At 40.6% G+C, this 23,327-nt stretch overlaps 2 protein-coding genes across 7 annotated transcripts in view; one reads left to right on the plus strand and one right to left on the minus strand.

The window, feature by feature from the left end:
* Positions 1–8,063: 8,063 nt before the first annotated feature.
* Positions 8,064–22,747, minus strand: C1GALT1 (core 1 synthase, glycoprotein-N-acetylgalactosamine 3-beta-galactosyltransferase 1). 4 transcript variants are annotated; one of them, XM_086856613.1, is made up of 5 exons: positions 22,002–22,057; positions 17,429–17,550; positions 16,053–16,292; positions 13,707–14,374; positions 8,064–12,500 (listed from the first exon to the last, which is right to left on the minus strand). In XM_086856613.1, the coding sequence occupies exons 3-5, from the start codon at positions 16,273–16,275 to the stop codon at positions 12,291–12,293; spliced, it is 1,101 nt and encodes a 366-aa protein (XP_086712739.1). In that variant the 5' UTR covers positions 16,276–16,292; positions 17,429–17,550; positions 22,002–22,057; the 3' UTR covers positions 8,064–12,290. The 4 variants fall into 4 exon arrangements, with proteins under 4 accessions (XP_086712739.1, XP_086712748.1, XP_086712729.1 ...); XM_086856622.1 differs by lacking the exons at positions 17,429–17,550; positions 22,002–22,057 and adding an exon at positions 22,599–22,747; XM_086856603.1 differs by lacking the exons at positions 17,429–17,550; positions 22,002–22,057 and adding an exon at positions 21,906–21,997.
* Positions 22,141–23,327, plus strand: part of ASNS (asparagine synthetase (glutamine-hydrolyzing)) — a 29,193-nt gene continuing 28,006 nt past the window's right edge. The window contains exons 1-2 of one of the 3 annotated variants that reach the window (XM_086856568.1): positions 22,161–22,334; positions 22,827–22,900. The gene's annotated coding sequence lies outside the window, so the exon portion shown is untranslated. Of the gene's footprint in view, positions 22,335–22,702; positions 22,901–23,327 lie in introns of those variants that run through there. The other 2 variants (XM_086856579.1, XM_086856557.1) reach the window with 2 other exon arrangements.

Here is a 23,327-nt window from a genome sequence, read left to right on the forward strand (position 1 = left end):
TAGAAACCTTCTGTTCTTTTTCCCTGTATAATCATACAGTCAATCAAAAGTCCATATTATCATTAATTTCCATATAGTCAATCAAAAGTCACTGTACTTGCTGGACATTATAGAGGATACAAGTCAATGTGTCTGAGTGAAAACTATCCTTTGAGCAGAGTTGTTGAGAATTTAGCAGCCACATGTCAGGCTTTTTTTGAGAATTTTTTTACACTCTCAGTGATGTGGCTGATCTGTTTACAGTTCATAAGCTGGTTGAAGCTCTTTCCTTCTTAAGAGGAGAAAATCATCCAACATAGGTCCCACCAAATAAGTTATAGGTTATCATGGAGTAAGGCTGTTGTACTGGTCCTCAAGTGAAGCATAACAGAACATGTTATGTCACCAAGAAGATATCCCAGCATCTTAAATGATGCAGTTGCAGTACAGGGCCCCAAGGACCACAGTGTTATCCTGCAGTGCCACCAGGAGGAAAACAACAAAACGCCTCTGTAAAACAAACAGCAAGACATCAACAGGTTTTTAGAAGGAATATTGAAGTAACAACTTCCAAAACTCAGCTCAGCAGCAGAAGCTGCTTAAATTGCCTCTTAATTAATCTCACAATTTAAATTTTCTACCAGCCACTGTAGCTGCTTCTTGGTCTCTTTGCCAAATTCATAAGTTGTCTTACAACTGTCTTAATCTGAACATTGTGCAAGCAGGATGTTCCACAAACAAGATTCTGAGCATTGCAGGGTCAAGGTATTTGCACCAAGCAGGAACACAGCTGTAAAAAGAGCTTGTATGCACTGTACCATAGCATGAAAGTCTATGCAACATACCCCATAATCACATTGTGCATCCCCTTGCAGAGCCCCATTTCATCTATAACCATTGCAATATTGCTGAATCTAGCAAATCAAGAAAAAAAAATAAAATCTAACAATCAATCAACAAATAAAAAGTGAAAGGCTCCAGAGCTCATGAGCTGGTGTCCAAGGCAGAGTAGGAGGTCTGAGACAGGAGTAAAGATCTCCATGTCTGCATTTGGATTGTGCCTCGATACACCCCGGGACACAGGCTGAACCTTCCCCTCCAGTCAGCTCAAACTAGTCATGGCCCAGCACACCCAGTCTCTGCAAAGCTTTCTGACATTACAGCCCTGAGAACAAGGCTTCATTCAGAACATCATTTCACTCAACTCCTCTTTTTTTTCTTTTTTAATTGGTATATTTTGCACAGGAAAATATCATTACTTTTATTTTAGACTTTTTTTTGTAGCATCCTGTTCTGTAATGGGAGCCCACTCCAGCACTACCTATTTATCACACAGCTATAATGGGAGAAGGCAGCATTAATATCAGATCTAGAAGTTAGTTGTGATATAAAATATATATATTATAATATAATAAATGTAATATATCTATTTATAATAATAAATATATATGATATAAAATTCATTCAAACAGTTGCATCAGGTCATTTTCACCCTCAGGTGTGTGTTGAATTTTCACACTTGTGACATGCTAGTAGCATTGTTTGTCTCCAACTTCTTCATGAGATGCAAAGAAAGGGTAGACACTGATCTTCTCTGTGGTGGCTTGGGTGACAGGACCCAAGGGAGTGGCCTGAAGTTGTGTCAGAGGAGATTTAGGTTGGATATTAGGAAAAGGTGCTTCACCCAGAGGGTGGTTGGGCAGTAGAACAGGCTCCCCAGGGAAGTGTCACAGCACCAAGCCTGACAGAGTTCAAGAAGTGTTTGAACAACACTCTCAGGCTCGTGGTGTGACTCTTGGGGATGGTCCTGCATGGGATCAGGAGTTGGACTTTGATCATTATGGATCCTTGCCAACTCAGGATATTCTATAAATCCATGATCTCCACCTTCTCTCAGGCAGTCCACTTGCCAGCTGGTTACCACAGGGTAGTAAGCATTTGTTTAGACATTTCCTCCTGTGGGTCTCAACATACAATTTTTGGTTATTGGCTGTTTCTTTAACTGTACTTTCTTTAAGCAGCTTGCTTCCTGCTCTAATACTGAGCAGATGTATTTGTGAAACAGCAGTGAAATCCTAAATATCAGCATAATGCTGAACTGAACATCACAGTAAAGTATTTCCTGCCTTGTTGCATTTGTTCCCTGTTCTTTATGCAAGTGCTTTTTAAGAATTACAAGTAATTTGTAAGCACTGGGCTTAAGTTATGCACAGGTGCTACATGCAGCACAGGCTCTACTTCATTACTTCCAAGTAGGAAACAACATTTTGGATCCTGTTCTCACATTGCCTATAATCATTATTTTTAACAGCAGCTGCCTCCTAGCTGTCAGAGATTAGGAGCTTTTGTAATAGAAAAAGGAACTGTGCCAATATCAGGGTTAACCAAGGAAATGGAAGCTCATCATTCAGCAGGAAATAGGCATGGTGCTTGTACAGGGACAGAGAAGACCTTTAGACCCATAAACCCCAGTGTGCATTAACCAGGACACAACACTGGAAGGAGGGCAAACTCATCCTGTATTAGTCATGCAATCTAACAGAATTCCTTTTCCACATGATGGAAATGGCACAGATACAAAAGATATTTTAGCCACCCTTCTATAATATGGGACTATAAAGAGATGCTTTGTGTGGTGCTACTCAGAATGATCTGCAGAACTTTCACAATACCACTGTTCCTCTGGAAGGAAAGGGAGAACATGAATTCTCATAAAGGGCGAGATGGCCACAATCCAGCACTGCTGATGGTCAGGCAGGGGCTCTGTGGCTGCAGAAGGAAGCTGAATGCAAAGCAGCAGCAGGGACTAGGAAGACAAGAAGACACGGAGGAGCTGAAGGTAAAACATGGAGGTGTAAAACAAGTGCAAAGCTGACAAGACATCTTTAGGATTGTAGGATAATTCAGGTAGGAAAATACCACAGAAATCATTCAGTCCTTTCAGGATTGCCTCTTAAAGGAGAGTCAACTATGAGGTCAGGTTGCATTACTTAGGCTTCTATACTCCTGCATACAGGCAAATATCCTAGGGAAGTGAGTGTCATCCTCAAACCCGACCCTCTTGCACGGTCCAAAGCTCCTGAGGGCAGTCGGGTATTGCATACAGAATGTGCTGACTAGCAGCAGGAGGTAAGAAGCACTGCAGCTGTACAGGAAAAACACTGTGAAAGTGTTTCCTTGATCATGTGCTCCTGCTGAAATATTTCAGAGTTCAGCCGTCCAGGCACATTACAAAAGTGTAAAATTAAAAGGGATTGTCCTCTCTTCAGTCATTTTAGTCTCTCCAGTACTGACTGATTATTAGCATGGGACATGTACATTCCTCATACCAGCATTTTCTCACCTTATGCTCATTTTAGAAACAATATTACTACCTCCACAATTACATATTTAAAAGTCAAGGTGGTCCATCTGAACATGTGTAATCAACATTTGTGTAACTGCAAAAGCCATAGAAAACCTGCTAATGTTTTTGGTTCGTCTAAATGCTGCAATAGCTTTCTCAGTCTCTCCTGGGCCCAGACATCTAGCCACAAATATATGTGGCTAATAGGACACAGTAAATTTTTTCCAACCATGCTTTCATGTTGGTTTTTTTTATACTGTTAAACATTTGTAATAGTTTCCTCATTTTGCCCTGATGTAAGGAATAAAATTCCTACATGCTACATGGAAGAGAAACTCATGCTCCCTCCACTTCTTTGAGGCTCACAAGGACTGAGAGTTCAGGGTGGAGGGTTCTGGGTCACCACCAGTATCTGTGGCTCTTTAGAAAGCTTTTGTTTTTATAATAAAGCATAACATTTACAAAATGAAAAAAAAACAAGCAAAAATAATTCAGCAACACTGAAAGTGTTTGCTGCAAAGACCAGATCAAATGAGAGAACCACCACATCTGTAAGGCTCTGGTTCTCAACTGGTATTGCTGACACTCCTTGAATCAAGGAGTGCTGGCCAGCACATGGACTGGCACAACAGGGAATTTTGTACAATTACAATATGTTTATATGAAATAATCAAGGCTCTGTGAATCTAACTTACTCTATTGGAGAAAATACTAGTAGTTGTACAGTTACTAATGAGACTCAAATGCTACTCTTGTATAGATTTAATGTAAGAAGATAGAGGTGATGCATGAGACTGCTCCCATTTGGAACAGTATGAATTTGTGAATATTCAGATCTCCATTTGATAAGACAACTTCTATGTTTGATAAGAAAATTTCTGCACTTAGACATCATGAAGTTTAACCAAAAAGAAGATATGTCCAGTGCCTTCTGGGAAATATTTCCTTGAATGAGTCTGAACAAGATATATGAAATGCAGCTTTGGAAGCTGGCAAAGATAAAATGCATAGAGCCCAAACTGGCTGACAGGGAAATAGTTTAAGAGCAGGATGCTGTTGATTAGACTGACAAACGATGTTTTAATCTGGGTAAACAGACACCGCCTATTCTGTGCAAAAAAACCCTGAGTAACATTGAACAGGAATAGGAACAAAGGCTTCATTGTCCCCAGGAAAGCATTTCCAGCTTCTGAACAGCAGTTTGTTTTTCTAAATTATGTTTGAAAATTTGTTTTAGACATGATTGCTCTACCTGTCCTTGAAACACTAACCATATTTCAGCTATGATTTCAACAGAGCCTACAGTGGAATATGTGAAACCTGCTGTTTTCAATGGTAAATGGTCTAATGCTGGTGAAGCACTCTCCTGTGCAAGGAAAAAATTCAGATCCTCAGGTGTGATTTTAATTTGATTTAGGATTAATCCCTGCAGAGTGCTCATCTGGATTACAAATCTAGGAAGGATATAATCTTCAGTTTACAGCCACATCCTCCACTTGAGAAACAGTCAGAGAACACACATTTAACAGTCCTCCCACATTTAGAGTAACTAGATTGAATAAAACATTCATTTAAAGATTAATTAGAGACATATCAATTTGTTTTGATTTCTGCCAAGTATTTGCTTGGCCTTAAGTTAACATTTATGTTAAATCTCATGCTCTCCATCTCCAGGGGCAGGAAGCAGGAAGCCAGCACTTAATAGCACAACATTTGAGTGATTCCCAGTTAAGAATTCATGTGGGACAGTGAAAGAAAAAACCCAACAAAAATCATAGCCCCAGGTTTTAAAGGTGCAGGGCACTAATGCACATTAATTCCTAAGTCTTTATCAGTTGACAGAGGAGTAAGTGTCAAAACTTTGACTCCCTGAGACCATGCAGGATCCAGCTCTGTCAGGAACACTGAGAGCACAGGGTGGAACAGGGAAGTAGCACCAGAAGGCTGATATTGTTCTTTAGGCGATTAAAGCTATTAACAAAGCTCCTTTCCTTGCAGTCACTTAGAATTTTATCCTAGGAAGGGAGAGGAATGAGAAGGTACCAAGGACTTGCTGGAAGCCACGTTAGAAATTCAAAGAAGCAAACCAGCCTTTTTGACTTCAAGATGCCAAACTGGTGGGTTCATAGACACGACAGTTTGGTGTTGTACAACTGAAGAACAGTACTGTGAATTTACATACCTACTCAAGTAAAGCAGAGTTTAAATTAAATAAGTAAGATGCTCACATCAACTTTTAACATAACAAACCCTCCCATGAAACTCCCATCCCTATTCAGATACAAATATGAAACTCTATTGCCATGTAGTCATCTTTCCAAAAGACTGTTCACCTCTGTGCAAAAGTAAAAATAAGATAGTGACTTCAGCAATGCTCAGAAGACAGCTGATGTTCCTTTTCAGACAACATTGCTACAAATAACTCCCTCTTCCCAAGGAAAAGATATTTCATGCTTCTTTAGGACAACTGGCTGCTGGAGTCTCCAGCCAGTTCACCTGTCCATCCTACCAAACTGGGAAGTATTTTAAGCACTAAATGATAAAATCTGGTTGCAACTCTTGCTTTGGAAGTGATTTGCTTTAGGCTGACTTTAAAACCTGTTGCAAGTCAGTAAGTTTACTCTGTCTGTGGGATCATACATGGCCTTCAGCTCCAGCTTGTATCATATACTCCTCAAACAGCACTTTGCAGATCAGGTGGTACACCAATGACAGAAAAAGGAAATTAAAAATAAGGGAATGTTTAAAAGACAAATCACACCTCCAAAGGGAGCATCTTAGCTACAGCAAAAGAATTGACACTTTCTTATACCCACAGGTGTGTAACACAGAACGGGATGACACTTTGGTCAGTACAGTGCAGACTCCAGAACTTGAGGCTGCAGCCTCCCTAAATAAAAGAAAGCTTACAGAAGAGCATTTTTTGGGGAAGGAAGGAAAAAAAGGATTGTACGTGTCTTGTAGTATTGCAACAAAGGAAAAACAAGAGAACAGGGGGCTGAAGAAGTCTGCAAAGAAGACTTCAGAGTGTGTCGGGCACAGCTCAAAACCACATCAAGTCCAAATTCCATTGTTAACAGAAACATACACAGAATTAGCCTACCTGAAATGTTCTTTTTACTCACCAGTGACAAGAACATTTTTAGTTTATTTTTATTGGCATTTTAAGAAGTCTTGAGGGGCTATATATTAGAAAGCTGAAAAAAATTTAAGACCTCAGGCTACATTTCTGAATTAAATAACCACTTTCCCTTCAAAAATGCCAAATATCACCCTAAACTAGAAGTGAGATCCCACAATCCATCTGTTTTCCTAAGTCTGTGTTAAATTTCTTTACATGTGTAACAATGAAAATATTCACTGTGGAGCTCTGATTATCTCACTTACTCTTCATATTGTCAGAGAAAGCTCCCCACCACCAAATTTCAGGAACCCATGGAAGGGCTTCATTAAGGTGAAACTTTGTCAGAAAGGAAAAAAGGCTGCTAAACATTCAGGAGCAAGAGCTGGAATGAGCAGGCTTATCTTCCCTGCAGCTTAGAACAAACTTAGCAGTTCCTGGTTGCAAAATGTTTACTTATATTTTAGTTGGCACTTGTGCACAGGGAAGAGCTCTAGGAAAACTCCCTTGAGTCAGAGAAGCTTTCTGTGAGCTGGCTGTGAGAGCTTACCGTCATTTATGGATATTTCACAGTTGTGCCTACAACTTCTGGTAATCAAATGGGTGAGTCTGTTATATATTAATATAAAAAAAAGAAACCCAAGAAGCAAGCAAAGCACACCCACACTTACAAAACAGTTTTTCTCCAGAGTAGCAGCTTTTGTTTTTTTTGTTTTTTGTACTAGTAGCAGAGTAGTAGCTTTTGTTTTGCTCCAGCACTTGCATTGCCCTGCAATGTGCTAGATGTAGTCTGATCCTGACAATTTGAAGGTTACAGCAGCACCACCACATAAAAGCATAACCTTTGCCTGAAACTTGAGAGGAGCTTTTATGGTCTGTTCAATTGGCTCTTGTTCCCTTAAATATCGCAGCTTTTGAGCTCAGTTAAACTGGTTGTCACTGTTTCCTGCACTTTGAAATGAAATAGTTAATTAATCCAGGTTAATAGTATTAGTAGGCTCTATTACAGTACTTAAGGTAATGACAAACAGCTGCACTGTGCTTGTGCCAACACCTTGTCCAACAACCAGAATTCCAGATGTAAAGGCACCTCCCAGCTGCCTAAGTGCCAGCACTTTTACTGCTGAACACCATTCTGCACAAACATTTGGGTTAGAAAGCACAAATTTTAAATCTTAACAGATTTTTTTTTCCAGAGATAAGAGGTTCACTGAAAGAATAAATCCTTTTTTTAAAAAAAAAAATGGTTAATTTTGGACAATTTTGCTTTATTTCTGAAGTATCAGTTGTGGTCATTTCACTCAGGAATCTGTAATGATACGGAGACACTGAAGAATCAGGACAATGCAGAAACAGCTGCCTGCTTATGTGAATCTGGTACTAGCACTTACTCATTTTACACTTTTAAGGTCTACTATCTTTGTTTGCTGGGTAGCTTGCTATTTTGTTAATAGCATAAATAGAGAATCATAGAATCATAACGAGTGAGAAAAGCTTTTTAAATTTCCTGTACCCACCCTAGAGAAAAAGCAACAACATTTTTATTAGACTAAACTGTGCTGCTATGCAACACCACTAGCATGCAGGAGGGGTAAATGAAGACAGACATGAACTGTGTATGAGATAACTTATTTTATTTTTTCAATTCTCAACTTAATTTTGATGCTAAAAATTGGTCAAAGGCACTTCAAAGAAGGTATTTAAGAAACAAATCCTTATGGTGACTATTCCAGACAAATCACCAACTTTTATCTGCCATTAGGAACACAACTACCTATAATTGCAAAGTGAAACATTCACAGGTTTTAAGTGGAGCATACTGTCCAGCAGCAATATTCAATCTTTTAGACTACTAATAACATTTGTGGAGTATTTTAAATACAATATGGTAAAACAAAGCAAATTACACTTTTGGAGTTCCACAGAAGAAGATTTCTTGACAGAAAAAGGACAAAACTGCCTTTCCCAGTGGTCCTGTATTGAGGGGTCTATTTTTAATCTGTGCGTGCACTATCAGCATCAGTAGCAAGTACAGCAGAGAAATAATCCACACTTTTCTGTCATACAAAGACAAAACACAGTGCTCAGATAACAAAGCATTTATAAGACATCTATCAGCTACTCACTGAAATTTATACTTCTGCAAGCATAACAGAACAAATGGCAACAGCTGAAGAAAAAGTGATTTTTAATATATACCCCCACCAAAGCAAAACAAAGAAAGTGACCTTAAAGGCAAAAGTACTGTGAAAAGAGCTTCCATAAAATGAGAGATGGTATAAACATCACCAGTGTGTAACCTTTTAAAGAACACAGACTGCAAAAATGATTTGGAAGTGAAAGAAGATTAAAATTGGTGTTTTTCTGCAAACAAAGATTAATACTCTCCTCTGCAAACAAACACTAATACTCTCCCTCTGATTAAACCCAGTGATCAGGAAGTAACTTCTTGCCATTCTCAATCTTTCTGAAGAGAAACCATTTACAAGATTAAAATGTTACTGTCACACTAGGGGACATTCCCACATCCACTGCCTAGTAATTTCAAGGAAAATGTTTAGATGGGTCATTTAAATCACTATGGTACCAATGAATGCTTTTAAGTTTTATAAAATTAAGAAACCGCTTTTAGAAACCAAACCACAGAGCAATAACCTGCACAGCCTAAGTAAGCCCATGTTGCTGTGCTTCAGAAAATCTCTCTATCTGACATACAGTCTCCTTGGACTGCAGAAATTCTCAAACTCAATAAATACTTTCTCAAAGCACAAAGACCTGAGAGTGAAATAGCAGAGTACTAATATTAGTGTAATATTGTACATGAAAATTATACCAACTGTTCACATTCCAACCTTGTTCACTGAGGCTTCTGAAGGCAGTGAGATAGAAACCAATTATTCCAGAGGCATCGGCTCATGGTTATGGCAATACAATTCAACAGAGAAGAACAGGTCTCTGTTATAATCACAGAATGTAAAACCTGATACTTTCCTAGCTTGTCTGGAAAGAAAAAAAAAATTCTTTGCAGTGCTGTTAAAAAGGCAAAAGAAATAGATTCAGAGGCCTATGCACAAGGACACTTTAAAATAAAGAATGGACATTTGAAGAAAAGGCTACTTATTTCTCTGGATAAGTCACCCATTTATCACAAGGTAGTGTGTCCTCAGCCTTACTCCCTTCAGAAAGGGAACTTGCTCCTTAGTTTTCCAGTCTCTCTGAGGTCCTGCACATTTTGTGGAAAGGGATAGTCCTGCCCTGCTCTGCTAAACCCACAAGCCTCAGGTGGGCAGCAGATAAGAACTAGAACTGCTGCTGAGAAAAGGCTTCACCCCGGGCTCAGCAGTGGCTGGCTTACCTTTTACCCCAGCAAACAACCTGTGTGGAGCTCAAACATCCTGCTTCCTCCTGGCCACCTGAGACTTATGCTGGAAACTGGAAAGCCAGAGACAGGAGAGTCAGGACAGTAAGGAACATGGAGAGGAAATGATTTTGTTTCACAGGACAGCACAGGGCAAACATACGACACAAATCTGCAGAAAACATGCAGGATTAGTTCTGCCTGTTGGGGTAGAAAATCTTTAAATCCCCATGGATGAACTGAAGAAGAAAGCAGAAATAAAGGAACTGTATAGCAGTTCAACAGATCTTCTACATGGGCTGAACTTACAAAGAGATTAGGTTGGGATCTCGATTTCATTTTATAACTTCTTTAAGTATTCCCGAATATTTTAACTGCTTGTTTGAACAATGCTATTTGAGTTATCAATTCCATATGCATTTCACAATATGATTGGTTTGTGCTGCATGTGGCATAAACATTTAGCTCACAGAAGGAAGAACCTTTCAGCATGTTAACATACACTGTCCTCTGGACAAGTATCCCTCTGACTACAGCGAACTGGAGACCTTTTTCTTTCTTAAACCTATGCAGTTATAATGTTCTACTTAAGTCAATTAACATAAAATAAAGCTCATAGCCCTATCAGTACTTCAGAAGCAGTGCTGCTCATAAAGACTAACAGATTTAACCCTGCAGGAACTATTTAAGCAATACTTGGTAGACGAACTTGGCCTACATTCACACAGAGAATATGTATGCAGCATTTCAACACCATGAGCTGTTTCAGTAATTACCATCAGGCTGCAGAGCATGGTCAGAAAGAAAGTCATGGCTTTACTGTTGGACAACAGAAAGAACTCCAATCTGTACTAGAATTATCTTTGGAAAAAAAAAAAAATTCCAGTATTTTATGGTAGCATCATCTTCCAGGAACATCCTGAAGGACCAGCAGTAGTAAATAAGGCTGTCTGCTACCACTATGTGCCCTTTTCAAAACAGTGACTGGAGGTAATTAGGTTATATCCAAATTCATCAATATGATGAAGGTGAAAAATAACAAAAAGATGAAGAAACTTGTTCAAGTGTGGAATAAAAACACACTACATGTCATGCTTAATCCCATTCCCCATACTGCTGTTCATTCAATTTGAAAAGGAGAAAACCAGAAAGCTTTATATTAACTCTATAAAACATACATTTGGCCTCTGAAAAAAAGTCAGTAATTAAAATACCTATTTTGTCCCACACTAAGAAAGTGTTTCCAGTTAAAAGGCAGAGATACTTATGAAGTAGTGGAGAAAGTTAATGCACTTTGAAAGATTTCTGCATTCAGGCTTGTTTACCAGAATAACTATATATTTCAGCTTCAAAAACAGTGAAAAAAGGATCATGTGACACTTTGTACTGAAAAAGGTAACAAGAAGCAGATACAGAAAACTTTTTTTAAAGTGGAAGAAAAAAGTGTTCAGAAAAGTTAAATTAAGTACTTCAACCAAATAAACTGGCTTTGGTGCAGTTTTTTGTATCTGAAAATTTTAACCTTTAGTGAAAATTAAAATGGAAACAAACTAATTATAATAGTGGCTGAAACCAAGTTGTTATAATGCAACTTCACTAAGATACTATTCTTCCTGGTTTTTGTGGCAGGTGGGATGGAAGACAGACTTCTCTTTTCAAAAGCATCTACCTTATGCTGAGAAATGCTAAGACAAATTTTTATATCCATTCAACCAATACGATAAGTTAATAAAAGGGAAAGAAAAAAAAAAAAAAGAAGCCACAGGAAAATATGTAAGCAGCTTGCATCTCCTCAGCAATTTAAACAACAGTAACTGTTTCTGGGTTTCTCTCCAGAAGAGTATTCTTCCCCAAAAGACTTCATATTGTTTTGCACAACATAATTTAAAACTTTATAAGTAATTCATAGCAGTAAATTTTGTTTCTGAAACAATTCAGATTAATCTTGTGGGTGAAATTCTGCCACTCTGCTGATAAGGCAAAGCAGATTGGAGACTCTAATTCCCTGTCTCTGCCTAACTTTCAGGACAAGGTACACAAAATAACTGCAAGATGTTGAGAATACTTCAGAAAGCCATGGTGAAGTGTTTGACTGCGCAGCATCCAATTTCTAATATTAGAACTGGCTTAATGGTAAGGAAATAGAGGAGAACAGAAAAAGGAACAGAAATACGGTACAATCATCTGTGAACCTGTCCACTATAGTTTCTATACAAATTCTTCCAGATATTATTGTACCAGAGCAACCTCCAATTTCACAGCTTTAGGGCCCCAAATCTTCGTGAGCAGGGCTGCAAGGTCACACTATCCCAAGCAGTCAGAGCCAGCACCAGACTGTGTTGTACACAGGGTGACAAGAAGTGCTGCCAACTTGATTTTTTAAATAACAATCGCCAGGAGTAATTTCAGTCCACAAGCTTCATGCACAAGTTTGAGGAGACTCTTACTCATTGTACTGGCTTCTTTTTGGTTTTTTCAAAGTCAAGTTAGCTCTCAGAATTTTTTTGCTTTAGCTTTTGATTATCCTCCAGTGCTTCATTTTTGCTCTGCTCTTCTGGATTCTTTGACAAATCAGGATTGTACCTATACAAATACCCATAAGGACGAAGATGATATATCAAATATTCCAAATGATACATAGTCACAGAGTCAACATAGTGGAATGAAACTGCTAAATCGGAGCAGCATCCAGGACCCTGAAACATAAAACAAAGCAAAACAATCAGCAAGAATTGCAAAGGATGTCTGGATAAAGATCCGGGGAGAATTCAAAGAAATACTTCATTTAATGGTAAGAAATTCACTACCATCAGTCATACATATACTTCAAAAGTTAATGTTAGGCAAGCAAAATGTACCAGACATATCTGCCAAGGCATCTTTCCAAAATAAAGCTGACAAAGTCTTTTGCTTCTGTGATCAAGCCAGTGAAAAAACTAGCTACCCTCATTAACGTCAGAGGTTTTCTGCTTTTCCATACTTAATTTTTGATGCTGGTGTTTAAACAGCACCAAGAAGCAGCAAGCAGGCCTAAATGAGTTACATTTATATATGAAACAATACATGCCTGTTACTTATGTCAGCATCCAGAGAGAATGTAAAAGCAAATTGTGTGCGTACCTGCACCTGTGTGTGTTGACATATACAGTTTGGCAATATTGTCAGCATCTAACTTCCTACTGACAGAAAGCTGTAACAAGTAATTGCAAAATTTTGTTTTAAATATCTTGATTTTATCTACATTAATAAGAGCTATAGCATCGTTGTTAACACATTTGTCACAACTTATATTTTATAGCTCAAATTCAGCTTTGAGAACACTTTTCTGGAGTACAGTTTTGGGGTTTCTTTTTTCAGCAGCTTTGATTGCAGAGTTGCTAATATTTTGAATCCAACTGGAATTAAGATTAAATATTTAGAGACACCCAAGAGAACAACTGTTATGTAACTGTTGTTCTTTCAATACTTACTAAGTTTGATCAATACAGCTTGATTTTGATACCAGATAAAGTAGTCTCTATCCAAGCACAGGTATGACAGGACAGGATCACATAGGCAATTTTCATTATGAACTGGTTACAGATGGAACTGTCCACAGCTCAGCCACCCATGCACTGCAGCCTTAGCTAAAGCTGCTGCCTCCTGACACACTAAATACAATATCATACAGCTGATTTAAGCTACAGAAATTCTTTAGCTGCTGAATACAAGTATAAAAATAGATTGCTGCTTTACAATGAAAAAAATCTACTGAAGAACCACTCTTTTTTTCCAGCTTTAATATGCAAAAAATTCCAAGTCCTGTTCTTGAATTCTTCCACCTAATGCTAATTCACACATCACACACTCGCACACATCATAATGCACTTGACAAAATGGATACCAGGCTCCTCAGGACTTACCTCTACAGCAGGATAGTAATTGTAATTCCAGTACCAGAATGTTTTTGGTAGGTATCCTCTGATTAAATGATGTTCTGGAACAAATGGGTGAAAGGTTTCTCTACCACTCGTATCCCTAGAATCTCCTGCTTCCACATTGATGATCTCCATGCATTTTCCTAGTGCCAGATCTTCAATCGAGGAACTGTGAGTGCATTTGTTTGTTTTAAATGCAGCAACAAATCTCTTCAGAGCTTCTTTGCTCAGAACATACCCTGCTCCTCCACTCATGTAGCCCTGCTTCACATAAGGCTTAAACCTTCTTCCAAAGTATATGGGTTGTTCAGGACTGTATTTTGAAAGAAGCCATCTCAAATTGTCCAATATAACATATGTATCATCGTCTGCTTTCATAAACCAATCAGCATCATCAAAATAATGGTCATGTACATATTGAAAAGCTTTAATAGTCTTCCAGTACAGCTGGTCCCTGCCTTCTTTGGTTTCTAGACCCACAGCTGGGAAGTCTTTATTTTCCTCAGAGCTCATAAAAAGTACTTTATTACAGCGTTGGGCCCAAGTGGCCTTCACATGCTTGGCTTTCTTTTCTAGATTTTGAGGTCCAGTCATGACCCAACACAGTATTTTCACCTTGTGATACAGTCCTTCTGCAATATTTTTATCTTCATCTAAAAAAACAGGAAAGATGTAAAACTATATTAGACATGATTGCCAAATGAACTAACAGCACCCTCCCCCCTCCTCAGATATTCTGTTTCTAGATCAGAAAAGACATGCAGACAGAAAGAGGCTTTTGCTTCCAAATGTACCAGCTAATGAACTCCATGCTGAATTCTGGAAGGAAAGAAACAAGGCTCTCAAAGATTAAAATTCTTAAAGCTATTTCAATTTCACAAGATAAAGGAGAGTGTAAGTCATATCAAAATGGGTGTCTGTTCAAGGAAGTGTGGCTTTAGCAAACCTTGATTTGTACATAAAGACTGCTCAGAGGCAACCTCTTTATAGTCTTGGAAGACTAAAGAAAATTTAAAAACAGAATATTTCTGCCATCCACCAGAATCCATCCAATGAATACAACTTAATCATTACAACACAGAAAGGCCAAAAAGCTAATAAGCTATTTTATATATATATTCATGTTAACTAATAAAGTCAAATGAATATTTCTAAAACAGCAAAATATGTTTTAAGAATAAAGCCAATGGTAAACCAGAAAGAATTTAAGACACTAAGTAATTTAGGATACTGTGAAACTACTATTATTGTTGATAGCATGTCTTTATTTGTAGCAATCCAACTGAATAAACACAGTTATCTGAGGTGTGAAACAATGTTTTTTGAGCTGCCAAAGCATTCATGCTCTCAAAGAAACACTTTAACTTGATACATACAGAAAGATTTTAACTCATGTAAGAGTTTAATGCCCATTTCATGAACAGTGAAATCTGCATAACTAGTACTAAAATATTCCTGCTTATACTTTACACAACTATGCATCACATTTCTCTGTTTTAAATGTTCTACAATTACATGTAAAACACTCACACACTCATCTTACAAAGTCTGGAGTTTAAATATGCCTAAATAGCAAATTACCTACTAACATCTTCAGCAAATGCATTGCAGTGCAATTTTTCTCACCTAAGCTGTCCATACTCAAACACTCTCTGTATTTGGGATTTAGAATTACTTCATTAATGAAATATATCAAGCGTAAAAGTATTCCTGAAGTATCTGAAGGGTCTGCCTTGGATGGAAAAATAAAAATAATCAGAGAGCAAGAGAATTTCTCTGGATTTGACTGCAAACAACAACCTGTGCCTGGATTGCTGCATAATCAGCTTGGCAAATCATGCCCACAGTGACTCTCTTTGACCCCCTGCTCCAATTCTGTGTTTTACCAATCGTACCAAAAAGCGATTTTAAAAAAAAAATTATTTTAGCTTTATCTTAGAGGCTAGATAAGGTTAGAAGTGGTCCAAAATCAGCTTCTTAAGGCTAAAAAGAAATCCAGACACATCTACAATGCTAGCAAAGATATATGCTTAGCAAAACTGACATTTGGTGTCAGTAGTTCATTTGAGAAGTTCCTGCTCCAAACAAGTCTGGATACAGAAGCTGGTCAAACAGTTGGACTCTAAGGAAAGAAAATTACTACTGTAATAAAAATATAAACAAAGCCACCATTCAGTAGACCTCAGGAGAAAAAGTTGCTTAGATGTAATCTGAACGTGGGGAATCTGAATGAAAATGATTCATATAAATTCTTGGTAGTGACAAAGCAACCTTTTTAGCAATGCATGAAAAGGGAGGACATTTGCTAATCAGCCAGGTGTAACAAAATACCTTTATGCTGTCCAGAATCTGCATTAAAATTCATTTGTCCTTGCAGCTGATTGTTGTCAGTATCTGCTGAGTGTTGACCATGTGGATCATTGTGAAGAACATGAGGTTGGATTTTAACCTGTTCTTCTAATATAATGCTAAACAGAAGATAGCAGACGAAAAATCCTATTGCTGAGCCAAAAGTGAAGGTTAGAAGGTTCATCAAAGACTTAGAAGAGGCCATCTCCTGAAGGTGAGACACTGTCAACCAAATGAAAAATACATTAGACTTAACATAGAAATCAAATCCAAAACTATAGGAAGAAATCAAGGACTAAATCTCTGAACGTAGAGAGCTCAGATCTAGCTCAGTTTCAGCTCTCTTGGGCTTGCACAGGAATTTAAGTACAAGAGCAATGCAAATATCAGTATAAAATTGTACATACATTGATTGTGGCTGTACGTAAAAATAACCTATTAATTATATTTATACAACATTTAAACAAGAATGTATACACTGAAATGCAGTAGCTTTATAAAACTGTAATATACATACACTTTTTTATTCTCTTCAGCCTACAAAACTGCGCTTTAAAATGTAATAGCTAAGTCTTTCATGAATCTAAAAGATGATGATCAATAGCAATCTACAGGTCAAGATACAACATAGTCACAAGATGTTCTTAAAATTCCAGCCAAATGTGTATTACAGGAATTCTTAATATATGTCAATCACAAACAGATTTCAAAGAGTTATAAACACATATCTACTCCCAAAGTAGGGCAGTTGTCCTTACACTTTAAAGAATTACTGAGAATTGACTTTCAGAAGAAAGAGTAAGACAAAATCTGAATTTTCATACAGGAACACTCATTTTTTCAAGGGAAGAGAAGAAGAAAGTACATCATCCTTGAAGCCTCTTCACTTCAAAAACTTTGTATTCCAGTAATAAAAACACCCCCTCACATCAGCCACACCCTTGCTCCTCAAAAACTAAAGGACTTGGCTGACCATTTTTATTAAATCAAATCAGCAGCTATGCCTGCATAAGGTAGTTTTGTGCATCAAAAACAAGTGTGAATTTTAATATATTTAGCACTTGAAAACCAATTTCAAGTTGTTGAGGGTTTTTCATCTTCGGAAAGAGTTGAGCTATTTTCTAGTAACTCATGACTAAACTACAAAAACATTGACTATTAAATACACACTGAATTCAAGCCAGAGGCTTACAAACAAGTCAATGATGTTCCCTCCATTAGGATCATTATTAATGACAGTGGGCAGAAACCAATTTAGTTCATGAGGGAGCCCAAAGAGGAAAATTATGGACTGCACAGAGCATCGATGAAAACCATCGATCAGAGAAGAGCTGCAGCCACCAAAACAAATCAATTACCTGCCCCCCTCCTCTCACTGCCTGGGCAGGGTATTGGAAACAGGCTGTCCCCAAGCAAGCTGTATGAATCACTGTGCAGCAACACACACTCCAAATCCCAGCTTTCTGTCTGTTCTGCTCTCCTGAAGGGAAAGCAAAGGATGGAACGCCTGTGTGCATGTTGTTAGGTTGCCACTTCCAGAAATCCACCAGATCTACCACATACATGCAGATCAAGACCATTTAAGAGTGCAGCAGCTCTCACACATGCTAATGCTTTTCTTTCCACGCTGCTAGAAAAAGGAATAAAAATCGAAAACACAACTTGAAGGACAAAGTAAAAATCAAGAAATGTACAGGGTATGTAAAACTTAAATGATTGTAACTGTGATTGATAAGGAGCTGTAGTTCTTTAATATAAATGATTTTTTAATTGCACATTGTCTTCCCTCAATTCAGTACTACATCTTGGTGGAGACAAATGATTACCTTTAGACATCACATCACAAAGTAAAAAGCTGACTGTATAATCATTTGTGACCCAGGCCTTGAAAAATTTGGTTTCCAGCTTTATTTCTATTGTCTTTTACACCACTGAATTGAGAAGAAAACATGAGTATTTTGATCAGGTGCCAAAAAAAAAATAGGGCAAAACTCCCAAAACCTTTAACAAAAGCCCATGCATACAAGCAGCCTATTACAATGCAAAGGATCTACTGTACTAAGATTATTTTTATTTATTTTTTATTTATTTATACTGTACTAAGATTATCAACACAAAGTCCCCTCAAAATTTGCAATACACATAGGGAGATGGCCAAAATAAAACAATGCCTTCTTTTGGTATATTCAGAGTGGGGAAATATAAAAACCCGTGCATGCCCACAGTGTAGCTACACTACCTTCTAGAATAAAAGGTCTCCACTGTTCTACTTTTCAATATTAGGTGTCTCTCTGCCATACAATTTCTGTTATCTGCTCCAACAGCTGTTAAAATTACTCTCGCTTGGCAAGAAAAAAAATTAAAATAACTTGAAAATAATTGCTGCTCATTTAACTATGAAATTATATACAACTGAGTATATAAATGTGCTGGAAATGCTGAAAAATGAAAGAAGTGCATTCATCACATTGGAAATCAGAAGCTGATTAGGCAGTACTTCACACATAAAAAGGATTTCTCAGGGCAGGTAGTAGCTGTATGTCATATTTGGTACAAAATGCCTCTAGTTACAGTTTTCAATCTAAAATAATCTGCTTATCATTCTATCAATTTTATACCAACAGAACGGGTCACTATAAACATGTGTGGGTGTATATCCACATGTTTGTAAACTCCAACAATAACAGGATAGAAATTTTCATTATTTATATCTTGGTATTTCACATAAATTGAGTCTTTTAACTTGACTGCAAAAAATAACTGAACACTACAGCATTACACTAGAAGAACTAGAAAATGCCTAAAAGGAAGGTCAGTTGTCAGATGATAAACATCCCCACTCCTTGCTGATATTCTTTTCCACGCATGGATTTATTCAGGGGGAAGACATGCAAAACATTTAAGGCCAGGTCATATGAGCCTTTGAGCAACCTGATCTAATGAAAGTTGTCCCTGCTCATGGCAGGGGGTTGGACTTTACAAGGGGTTGGATGATCTTTAAAGGTCCCTTCCAACTCAAATTTTTTGATGATATGAGTCCATAACACTCAGAGAAGGAAAAGGTAAGCACAAAACCAACCAGGTCACTGAAACATCCCTGTTTTTATTCACATCTCTATTTTTACTTCTTGAGTTAAAGAACACACTACTCAAAAAAACACCTACAATAAAAGGTTAGATTTGAATTTAATTTACGCTCCACTGCTCTATCATGGAAGCTTAAACTAGTACAGATACTTAGATATTCATGTAGGTAGCCCTATTCACATCAATCAAACCAACAAATGTTTTAAAATTCTATCACAACACAAAATTCCTTGAAGATTTGGTTTCAAATATAAGTTTCATGAGTCAACAATTTCTACATCTTCAAGCTTACAGAAAAACTAATTTTCCTGTGTTAGGGGCTGCTGAACCTGGCAGCCCACTGACGTCAAGGCTGCTGCAACTCCATGTGCCCAGATCCAGCCAGGCTGTGAATGCAAAGATGCATATACACACGGCTGACCACACAGATCAGCACAGATAAAAACAAGTGTTCATGCAGACACAAACATGGCCTAGCCTAGCCTTATGCTGCTCCTCCCCATAGCTGCCCAGGACAATGGTCTGCTACTAGGGAATATACACATACACACAACGTGGATCCCTCTGTAACTGGTCTCAGACCTTCAACCTATTCAGGAACCAGCCCTGAATCCTAGACTCCCCAGAGCCTTACTCCATTGTCAAACTGATGACCCTCTGATCTCACTAGTACCTGTCCCACACTTACAGCTGCCTCAAAGCCTGGCTCCCAAGCCTCTTAATCCTACTCACAGGCTAACCCTGTGTGACACTCATGAGCAACCACACACTGGCATCCTTGCCAAGACTGTACTCACACACTGCACCCTCCCCAGTTACGGGCACTGCAGACACGCAAGCATCTGTGGCTCACAGTCCCCACTCCAGCTGCTGGGCATTTAGGCTCTCACTCACTCCAGTCCCTCCAGCTGCTGGCACACCAGACACAGGTCCCTACAAATCACTGTGGATCTCCAGTTGCTGGCACTTAGAGCTCAGTATGCACATGAGAATAGGGCACAGAGTCCTCTTGCCCAGCAAAACAGTTAGAAAGGCACCTTAATGAGAAAAGAGAACAGGCAATCTGGCCCAGGACACTGACCAGCCACTTCTTTCTAACTGACCAGGCCCTTTATCTCATCCTTTTATTTTCCCATACTTCTTATTCCTCAAACCACCTTCCTTTAGTCCCTCCCAGGAGAACCCCATAATTTTGTATAGCCACAAGATGCTTTTCTCTTGCATCCCATATGACCCAAATTTTTCTGCCCCTTCGATCTTGTGAGCTGTCCCAGCCAGCCCTTCTGGGGACTCCTCTTGCTGCATGTCACACCTGGCCAATGGGGCTGGTGGCTCTCCAATGACAGAACCAGGAGCTGACTCCTCTGATGGGACTGTGCCTCTGTGCACCCTGCTGGTGAGCCTTTGAACATGTTAATCTAAATTACTGCTCTCACCCTGCTTCCACAAGCCAGTCACTTCCACAAGCCAATGGAAATTTAGGGGAAACCCATGCAATATGAATATATGGCAAGAGTTTGGCCCCACTGCCAAAAGAAAACAACCTAACCACTTTTAAAATTAATACCTGCTCACAAACTCGGACAAACTTGGACCATGTACAGAAACACAATAAACAAAATACCAAACAAACAGAAATACCTCAACTCCAAAACAATGTAACAATGTAAAACAAATAAAACCCAAACCTGCAACCATCAAATCTGGGACTTTTAAATTTACAGAATGCAGAACATAACTCTAATTTGAAACATGTTTCTCCCACTGTCATTCCATAATCACTTTAAGATTCGATTAAGTTAAACCCACATACAGAGCAGATTCTTTCTTGTATCCCTTACTTAAGAATAAAGGGGGAAGCTGTGAGGCCCCATGATGAAATAACGTAAATGTCCTTTGAGAGCTGCGTAATTAGCAATGGCATTGATCTCTACCCCCATGTCCCTAACAGTCAAGCAACACACCAGAATAACTCGACCAAAATATGGAAAAAACATAGCTGTGCAAAACAGGCCTACCGCTCCTTAAGTCATATTTATTGCTAGTTTAATGCAGCTATATGCACAAATGTCTGCATCTAGGATTTCTGTGAGCTTCTGCAGTTTCCTATCGACTAAGCGCAGATCGTATCTTTCCACTTTAAATATCTAATGTTGTAAGCATTTCTTTCAAAATACTTCCCGCTTGTTCCACCAGAAAATACAAACCATCAAAGCAAGGCACTTCGGTACAGGAGGCCAACAGCCGCACCGAAACGAGACGTGTAACAATCCCCAGTACCGGTGAGCTGGAAGGAAGGTTTGGCTCCTCCTTCCTCATTCCAAAAGCTGACACGGTCCTTCGGCAACAAGTGCCCGTGCCCGTAGCTTCCCAGCCCTCTCCCAGCCCAGCCCTTGCTACGGCCGTCCGCCCAGGAAGTCCCCGCTGCGGGGGCGGGAGCAGCGATTCCCGGCTCCCCGGGCACCTTGCTCCCTCCGCTGGGCTCCGAGGGACTCGCGCTTTTCCAAGGAGACCCCTGCTCTGGCGCCTCTCCTTCCCAGCCGTGCAGCCGGGCACCTGCTGTCCCTGCAGCCGCGGGCGCCCTTCTCGCCGCCGGCGTGACACGCGGCGCCCCGGCCGCCTCCTCCCGCCCCGGCCCCGCGGAGAGGAGGCACCCTCGGCGCCTTCTTCCGCGTCGCCCCCGCGGGCGGGACGCTGCCCCCCCGAGGCCCGGCGCTCCCGCCGCCCCCGGCCCGGTGTCCCCCTCACCTCTCGGGCCGGCGGGGCCCCGGTCCGCGCTCAGCCGCGCGGCAGCGCGCGGGCACCCGCTGGCCGCGCGCAGGGCAGGCCCCGGCCCCCGCCAGCCCGCGCCGCCGCCGGCCCCATCGCGCGCCCGCCGCGCGCCGCGCTGCGCACCACCCCGGGGCGGGCGCGGGAGAGGCGCCGGCCCGCCCCCCGGCCTCTCATTGGCCGGCGAGCGGCCCGGGGGCGGGGCTCTCCCGGCACGCGCGGGTTTAACCCCGTGCCCGCCGCGGTGGCGGCTCCGCCGCGTGGCAGCGCGCGCGTTCGCTCCCGGCGCGGGAGAAGCGCGGCGCGGGCACGGAGTCCGCCCCTTCCTCCCCATCCGCTGGGAGCGCGGCCACGCCGCCGGGACAGGCCGCGAGTAGCGGCCGCGCCTCCCGGCGTGAGGCTATGTGGGTGAGAGCGGGCGCCCCAGGCCGAAGCCGCAGTGCCGGAGGGGTGGCTGGCCTGGCTGCCGCGCGCGGTGGCTCGGCCCGGACCTGGAGGGGTGCGGGGAAAAAATGTCCCGGGGGAAGGGGAGGGCGCGAGAGCGCAAAGCGGCCGCTCCCCGGAGTCCCTGCAGTCGGTAAGCGGCGCGGCGCTCCGGCGATGCCTCCCCGGGCACGGCCAGCGGGGAAATGCCCCGGGCAGCGCTGTCCACCCGCCCTTCCACCGCGTTACCTCGCTCTCGCCTGCCTGGTCCTGCCTGGAAGCGGCAGTGCCGGGCGCTCAGGCTGGGCTGCGGAGCTCCGCTGCGCTCCAGCCCCTCATTTCCCTCACTTCAGCCGGTCTGGAGCCGCTGCTCTTCCAAAATACCATTAGGCAACTGCAAGGGATGTTGCTAGGATACCGAGCCCTCTGCAATCGCTTCTTATCTGCCTGTGCTAACGCTGCCTACCTTTCCAACAGCTCTTGACGTTTATCTGCCGGTGATTTCCTTAGGAAAAAAACATATTAAATAAGAGGAATTGTAGATTTGGAAGGTATTTTTCATTATAGTGTAAATATATAGTAATATTTTCATTATCGTGTAACTGAAAAATAGCATTTGGCAAGCACTGGATAGGTAATGGAGCTCTGCAGTTAACAGAGAATTTGTGTTGCGATTTGTTTTGGGTTTGTGTGTGCATGTGTGTGTGTTGTTTTTTTAAGTACTGGATGCAGGTACATGCAGAGAACAACTGGTCCGTGCTGAGGGCCACTAGTGTTTCTGTAAATAGAGGTCACTGCACACACTGTTCTTTATTTTCCCTCTCTCTCCTTCTCCATCCTTCCTCCAGCCTGTCCATGGGTTCAGTCCAAACCATAGGTTTCCCTCATTATAGCTGTAGGTCTGTGTATTTTCCTTCTGTCTCCCCTTTCTCCAAAACAAATAGAACCTTCAGGGGTGAGCCCTTCCATGTCTATTTT

Source organism: Cyanistes caeruleus, chromosome 1 (genome assembly GCF_971803275.1).
Source record: "Cyanistes caeruleus chromosome 1, bCyaCae1.hap1.1, whole genome shotgun sequence".
In the NCBI taxonomy this organism is placed as follows: Eukaryota; Metazoa; Chordata; class Aves; order Passeriformes; family Paridae; genus Cyanistes; species Cyanistes caeruleus.

Bases quoted from the DNA above. Each gene is read 5' to 3' on its own strand.
- C1GALT1 (XM_023920379.2), bottom strand. From the start codon at position 21,476: ATGAGGAAGGAGGAGCCAAACCTTCCTTCCAGCTCACCGGTACTGGGG. The intron at 16,293-21,364 runs GTTTGTATTTTC...TTTGGTTGACAG, and splicing joins CGAAGTGCCTTGCTTTGATG to TGTCTCACCTTCAGGAGATG. The intron at 12,501-13,706 runs GTAAGTCCTGAG...TTTATGTTTCAG, and splicing joins ATTACTATCCTGCTGTAGAG to GGTCCTGGATGCTGCTCCGA.